The following is a 6605-nucleotide window of genomic DNA, read 5'->3' as shown; positions in this document are numbered from 1 at the left end:
AGGTCTTTCTCAATCATCTATTTCTCTTCGGACAAACTTTAGTCTTCAAATAGGGTCTTAAACCCGATATGTAAATTTGGGCTTTTATCCCCACAGATATAATACAGTAGTTATTAATAAGTATATAAATATAAATATAAATATATATATATATATATATTATATTAAAACCTGTGTTTGTATATAAATTTATATTATCAAAAAAATATATATTAAAATCTTTGTTTGTATATAAATTTATCTATTTCATGGTATTATTATTTGTTTATAGATATTTTAACATATTGGGATATAAATAAAAACTTTTACAAAATATCCTAATAAAATTTACTATTATTAGCCCAAATAATATCTCTTTAAAGGTTTGTTTGATACATGTGTTTAAATATATATTTACAATTTTTAAATAATATTACACATATTTTTATACATTTTTCACCCACATAAAAAAAAAAAAAAATGTAAACAAAGTAATTAGAACATCTTTACAAACCTCCCTAAAGTTTTTCTAACGACTCAACCAACACAAAAATATATGAAAAACATTCAATCCTCACACAAATATCCACTTCTCTTCCAATACAAAATAATAATAAATAAATCCACTTCTTTCTCATGAGTCATGAATTATAGTACCACCTCAAAAACAGAGAGAAAGTTTTTGTCGTCATCCAAACCACTCACACACGTTTCAAAGATCTAAGCAGTACACAGCCTAGAATTCTTTGCTTCAAATACCACAAGAACAAAAAATAAATAAAAACACACACACACACACACAGATTTCAATCAGATAATTCCTAGCGTAGCCCTATTCAGGGAGGGCTGTGCAATCTGGCACCATTGCATGCTCTCCCACCTTTTCCACTCTGCAACTCATTCTTCATCTCTAGCTCTTTCTCTTTACCAAAACCCAAATCCCTCCAAAAAATCTCTTTTCTTTTTTCCTTTTTCTTTTTTTCTCTCATCTTCTTGTTCACATTATTGTTATTTATTAAGCTCCAATTCAAACTCAAGCTCAACTAAACTGATTAATTGAAAGAAAAGAGATCTGGGTCTTTCCCAAATCTACTAAATTTTCTTGGATTAGAAACTCTTAGCAGAAAATATGAAAGTGAGCCAGAAAGATACAGAGAAGATGATGATGATGAATCTGGGTACGCCCAATGCTGGGTCGGGCCCACAATCCAGAGTCTTGCCTAGGCTTCTGCTCTGGCTCATCCTCTTCGTCACCGTCACCTACGTCGTTTACACGCTCAGGCTCGTCTCTACCTCACGCGCCTGCGACCACGAGCCTTTCTCTAATCCCCGCCGTCAAATCTCCTCCGCCTCCGCCTCATCACAACCACCACAGTCGATTCTAGATCAAGATCAAGCGGTCGGGGTTCGCCGCCAGACAACCCAGATACGAAACGTTGTGTTCGGAATCGCCGCCTCGGCTAAGTTTTGGGAGAAGAGGAAGAACTATATTAAGCTCTGGTTCAAGCCCGAGGAAATGCGAGGGATAGTCTGGCTAGACCAAACGGTGAAGAAGAACAAGACGAAAGATAACAAGGGAGATCAGGTGGCGGAGGCGGAGGAAGAGGTGGATCTGAGTCTTCCTCCGGTGATGATCTCCGGCGACACCTCGAAGTTCTCGTACACGAACCGGCAGGGCCACCGGTCCGCGATTCGGATCTCGCGGATCGTGTCGGAGACGCTCCGTCTCGGGCTCGAAGACGTGCACTGGTTCGTGATGGGCGACGACGACACCGTTTTCGTCACCGAGAACTTGGTACGCGTTTTGAGCAAGTACGACCACAACCAGTACTACTACATCGGAAGCTTATCGGAGAGCCACTTGCAAAACATATATTTCTCGTACGGAATGGCCTACGGCGGCGGCGGCTTCGCCATCAGCTACCCACTGGCGAAGGCGCTGGAGAAAATGCAAGACCGGTGTATTCAACGGTACCCGGGACTGTACGGCTCCGATGACCGAATGCAAGCTTGCATGGCCGAACTCGGTGTCCCACTCACCAAAGAACTCGGTTTTCACCAGGTCTGTTTTTTCCTTCTCATCCTTTCGCTTTCGTCGGTGGTTTGTTTGGTTTTGCTTTTGTTTTTTTCAGCTTTCCTTGTTTTTTTTTTTTTTTTTTTTTTTTTTTTGCTTCCGGTTTTTTTGTTAATTTTTTTAATCTTTGGTCGTATCGGCGAGTCTTTTGGCGATATTTCGGGTTGAAAGAGTATCGGAGACGCGTTGTTGAATCCAGAACGATTGTGTACCGTTTGGTAATTTCCAGACCATTGGGGTGTATACTGTATACTGTATAGGAGCTCCGGGGTCCTAAAATCTAGCGGAATGATTTAATTATAGCTGTGTATGTTTTGTCCACACCTACATAGCTTAGGTTCGATGGGTCCTACGAATAAAAGGTGTTGGACTCGCTTGGTGACATTAGTCACTAGTTGTCCCTACATGAAATGGAAGTGTTTACAACCACGAGGCGTTTTTTGGGTTCGTTCGCATCACGCTCCTTCTTCTGGAATAGTGTACAGCTGTACATAAGACTATTGTTGTGGAATCTTTTGAATGACTCGTTTAGTTGTTTACATTTGCGTATGTCTACGTGTGTTACATGAATGGAGTTTTAGAGAGCTCAATTTCACTCAAGGTTTTAATTAATGACTCACATTTATGACTTAAGTAATAATAGCACTAACATGGTTGCTCATCAAAAAAAAAAGATAGCACTAACATGGTTGATTTGTTTATAATCATGACCTTAATTTTCGGGTTAAATTAATATATTGATTTATTTGGTAAGTTCAATTACACAAGTCAATTAAATGATGCGATCTAACACGGATGTTTATACCACTTCTTTAAATTTGGATGTTTTCCACTAAATGGACCCTCCTCAGGCTTGTCCTGGCACGGAAGAAATTATGAAGAATCTAGCATTGGCATATAGGGAAATTACCTACTTCAAACTTTATTATTATAGTTGTAATGTTGGCATTTGAGGATATTTTCCCCCCCTTTTGCTTACAATAAGTAGGGTTAGCATTTGTAGCCTTGATAATAGAAGTTGATGGTGTCGCGTAAACGTTATTTCTACAATATGGTTATGATTTTAGAGTAGGGTTGCCTCTATATGGTCTTTCCCTAGAGATGTTTTTAGTAGTATATTGTTTTGAAAGATCAACAACACTGATTTTAACAGCGTCTCTTTTTGGTTCATGACAATGCCAGTATGATGTGTATGGAAACTTGTTCGGGCTTCTTGCAGCACATCCAGTGGTACCTCTGGTATCATTGCATCACCTTGATGTGGTTGAGCCAATCTTCCCCAATGTGACTCAAGTAAAAGCCCTCCAGCGGCTTACCAAACCTATGAAGTTGGACTCAGCAGGGCTCATGCAACAATCAATTTGCTACGACAAATCTAAGCGTTGGACTATTTCAGTTTCATGGGGCTTTGCCGTTCAAGTATTTCGGGGAGTCTTCTCACCTCGTGAGATAGAAATGCCTTCAAGGACATTCTTGAATTGGTACAAACGGGCAGATTATACTGCATACGCATTCAACACCCGTCCGGTTTTCCGAAACCAATGCCAAAAGCCTTTTGTTTTTTACATGTCAAATGCAAGATTGAATTCTTCAACAAACCAGACAGTGAGTGAATATGTACGGCATCGCGTCCCTCACCCTCCGTGCAAGTGGAAGATGGCTGATCCAACCAAGCTTGACAGAGTGGAGGTATATAAGAAGCCTGACCCGCATCTATGGGATAGGGTAAGTAGTTTTTCCTCTCTCTTTGCTTCCTTCGTTTTAAGACTGCCACCAATAGCTTCTGATTTGCATTTACGTTACAATTACCTATAATACCTGCAAGCTTCACTTTTACTCTTCAAGTTACTACTTACTTGTTGAAGTTTCAAATTTACAATTCAAATCTTATAAAAAAAAATAATTAATTTAAATCTTCCAGTTTTGTTTGTGTTCCACTTCCAATTTTACTCCAATCTTTGACTGTTAGTTGAATTGGATGGATCATCATGTCCTTGTCACGTGGGATGGTCTGGTTGTTACTATTATTGATGGCATTGGCATTCCTATAATTCCATGTGACAACTGACAAGAACATGATTTAGCTCCATCAAATGCCTTTTCAAAAAAAAAAAGCTCCATCAAATGCGATCAACGGTCTTAATTATTGGACTTTTGACTAAATTTGAAAACTCAGTGAAATTAAGTGGCAGTGAACTGTGATGTGGGTTCTTTTGATTCAAACAAAATGTTTAATGTGGTTTCTTTTGCTTTGTTTCTGGACAGTCTCCGCGGAGAAACTGCTGCAGAGTCATGGAGTCAGGGAAGAAAGGAACCATGGTGATAAATGTGGGTGTGTGTAGGGAAGGCGAGATCAGTGAAATTTAGCTAAAATTAAATTAATCAAATTTTAGGATGGGGTAGCTTCTTTTTTTCTTCTTCCTCTTCGTCAATTCTTAGTCTATTTCTTTAATTGTTCCACGGTCCAAATTTTGTTGACAAACAATCATTATAGAAAAGAAAATTGATATTGTACAAAAGTTGTAGTTTATACATTTTGTAGTGGGCTGACCGTTAATTGTTTTCAACTTATTGCCTATTGGTTCGCGAATGTGATTGTGGCCTGGCCCTGGATGGGACATCACTCACACGTAAAGAAACAATGAAAAAGAAGAATAGAGTTTCATAAAATTTAAATTTAAAAAAATAAAAAGATAAAGATAAAGAAGAATAGAAATATATCAGCAAATTATGCTGACCATTAATCCATGTCGTTATACTGGTTCCAAATGATTCATGCTTTTCTTCTAAAAAAAGAAAAGAAAAAGTGATTCATGCTTTATGCCTTTTTTTTGTATGTTATACTCTTCAGAGCATTAGCATTAGGGATGAAAAAAATATATATATATATATTTTACATCTTCAAACATTATTTTATCTATTTTATCAATTAATTTTACAACTTAACCTACATTTCAGTTTTTATTTTTATATACAACTCAATAAAATAATATAAACTACTTAATAAAATAATAAAAAATATTATTTTCTCTCTTTTCCCTCACTCATTTTTTCTATTCACACAACCACATAGTAAAATAATTCTTTTTTTTTTTTTAACAACCTATGAATAGGTTGCAAATTTTTTTTAGTTTACAAAGCCGGATGGAGTGGGTTTTGAATGACTTGTAAAATTGCAATTGGGGAGTGTTTACACTCCTATGCTAGTGTTCTTAAGAACATTTTGAGTAGTTTAGTTATAAATTATAATTGAACTCAGTGTTATTTAAGGGGCAACAAAATAAAGCTCTATTTTTTCTTTTACCTTTTAACTGAGGTTAAACTAAATTGGGTGGCTAATTTTAAGTCCGGATAAAGGTGATTCACAAATGCAAGGTCAAAATTTTATTGTTGGTTTCAAAGTGGCAGATCCGAAGTTATGGCTAGTGAGTCGCGTCTTACTCCAAAATAGTAATTTTTCCTATAAAAAAAAAGGGGGCAATCTAATGAGGGCGAAGATGATTAGACATGTTCAACAATCAGCTCAATCCATCAAACTATTGGACCCCCCTTCTATCTGCATGAATATGAAAATGATTTTCAAATATATGCATGAATATGAAAATGAATATTAAAGTAGTCGGTTGAATTGGGTGACAGATTTAGTTTTATTTAAAAATCGGCAAGATCCAACCCCCCCCCCCCCCTCCCCCCCCCCCCCCCCCACACACACACACACATAATTTATTTTTATTTTTTTTATCTCATATCAAATTTAAGGGTTTAAAAAAAAAATCTTTTTTGATAAAAAAATTCCATAATTTACACATAATAAAAAAATATAAAGAATAATATTTTCCCAACATAATAGATTTAATAGTAAGTATACATAATAAAATAAATATAGTACTTTTCATTTTTGGTGAAAATTTTAAAAAGTATTAACAACGTAAGATGTGTATACTTTGATTTATGGGAAAGTGATTCATTTCCTTTGATTTCTCTAAATGGTTAATAGGATAAGGAGGAAATACAACTTAAATTTATTCGTAAATGATAAAATAAATTTTAAAGTTTAGTATAGAACACATAGCTAAAAATAACCCACCCAATTCGCCAAGTCAAAACTTACCAAATTTTCAACCAACTCATCATTTTTGGAGGTTGGTAGATTGGCAATGGTTTTATAATTTTTCTTCAAACTGCCAACAATGTATTAATTAAAATTTTTTCATCTAACCTGCGCTGACAACGGTCCTTGACCCTTTGTGATTATACCATTTTTACTGCTTCTTGTATTTAATTATTCAAATAAAAAAATTTACCCTTTAGGAAGACCAAGTATTTAGTACAATTTTTGGTTTTAAAAAAATCCTTAGATAAATTTGAAATTTATAAAAATGATCGGTAGTTTCACTCACGACGAGGAGGAAATATACCCTGTTTTAAGTATATGCTTCCTTCCCTTTATAGTTAGTGGGACCCATCAACTGTGAGTCCCACCAACTATAAAAGGAAAGAAACTTGCATTCGAAATAGCGTGTATTTTCTCCGCAATGAGACCCAAACCTAA

The 6605-nt window shown here is 35.9% G+C and overlaps 1 protein-coding gene across 1 annotated transcript; it reads left to right on the top strand.

Annotated features, from left to right (window-relative positions):
- The first annotated feature begins 574 nt into the window (after positions 1-574).
- On the top strand, positions 575-4620 carry LOC112025677 (uncharacterized). The gene is made up of 3 exons (XM_024058357.2): positions 575-2041; positions 3236-3778; positions 4319-4620. Exons 1-3 carry the CDS (start codon positions 1109-1111, stop codon positions 4418-4420), a joined length of 1578 nt encoding a protein of 525 aa, XP_023914125.1. The 5' UTR covers positions 575-1108; the 3' UTR covers positions 4421-4620.
- The last annotated feature ends 1985 nt before the right edge of the window (positions 4621-6605 follow it).

Source organism: Quercus suber, unplaced genomic scaffold (assembly GCF_002906115.3).
Source record: "Quercus suber isolate HL8 unplaced genomic scaffold, Cork oak 2.0 scaffold_802, whole genome shotgun sequence".
NCBI classification, from domain to species: domain Eukaryota; kingdom Viridiplantae; phylum Streptophyta; class Magnoliopsida; order Fagales; family Fagaceae; genus Quercus; species Quercus suber.
This window is presented reverse-complemented; position numbering and strand designations above follow the sequence as displayed.

What these genes read in the sequence shown, in the direction of transcription:
- LOC112025677 (XM_024058357.2), top strand. Translation starts at nt 1,109, where the DNA reads ATGAAAGTGAGCCAGAAAGATACAGAGAAGATGATGATGATGAATCTG. An exon ending in AAGAACTCGGTTTTCACCAG is followed by an intron (nt 2,042 to 3,235) that starts GTCTGTTTTTTC and finishes TGACAATGCCAG; the next exon opens with TATGATGTGTATGGAAACTT. An exon ending in ACCCGCATCTATGGGATAGG is followed by an intron (nt 3,779 to 4,318) that starts GTAAGTAGTTTT and finishes GTTTCTGGACAG; the next exon opens with TCTCCGCGGAGAAACTGCTG.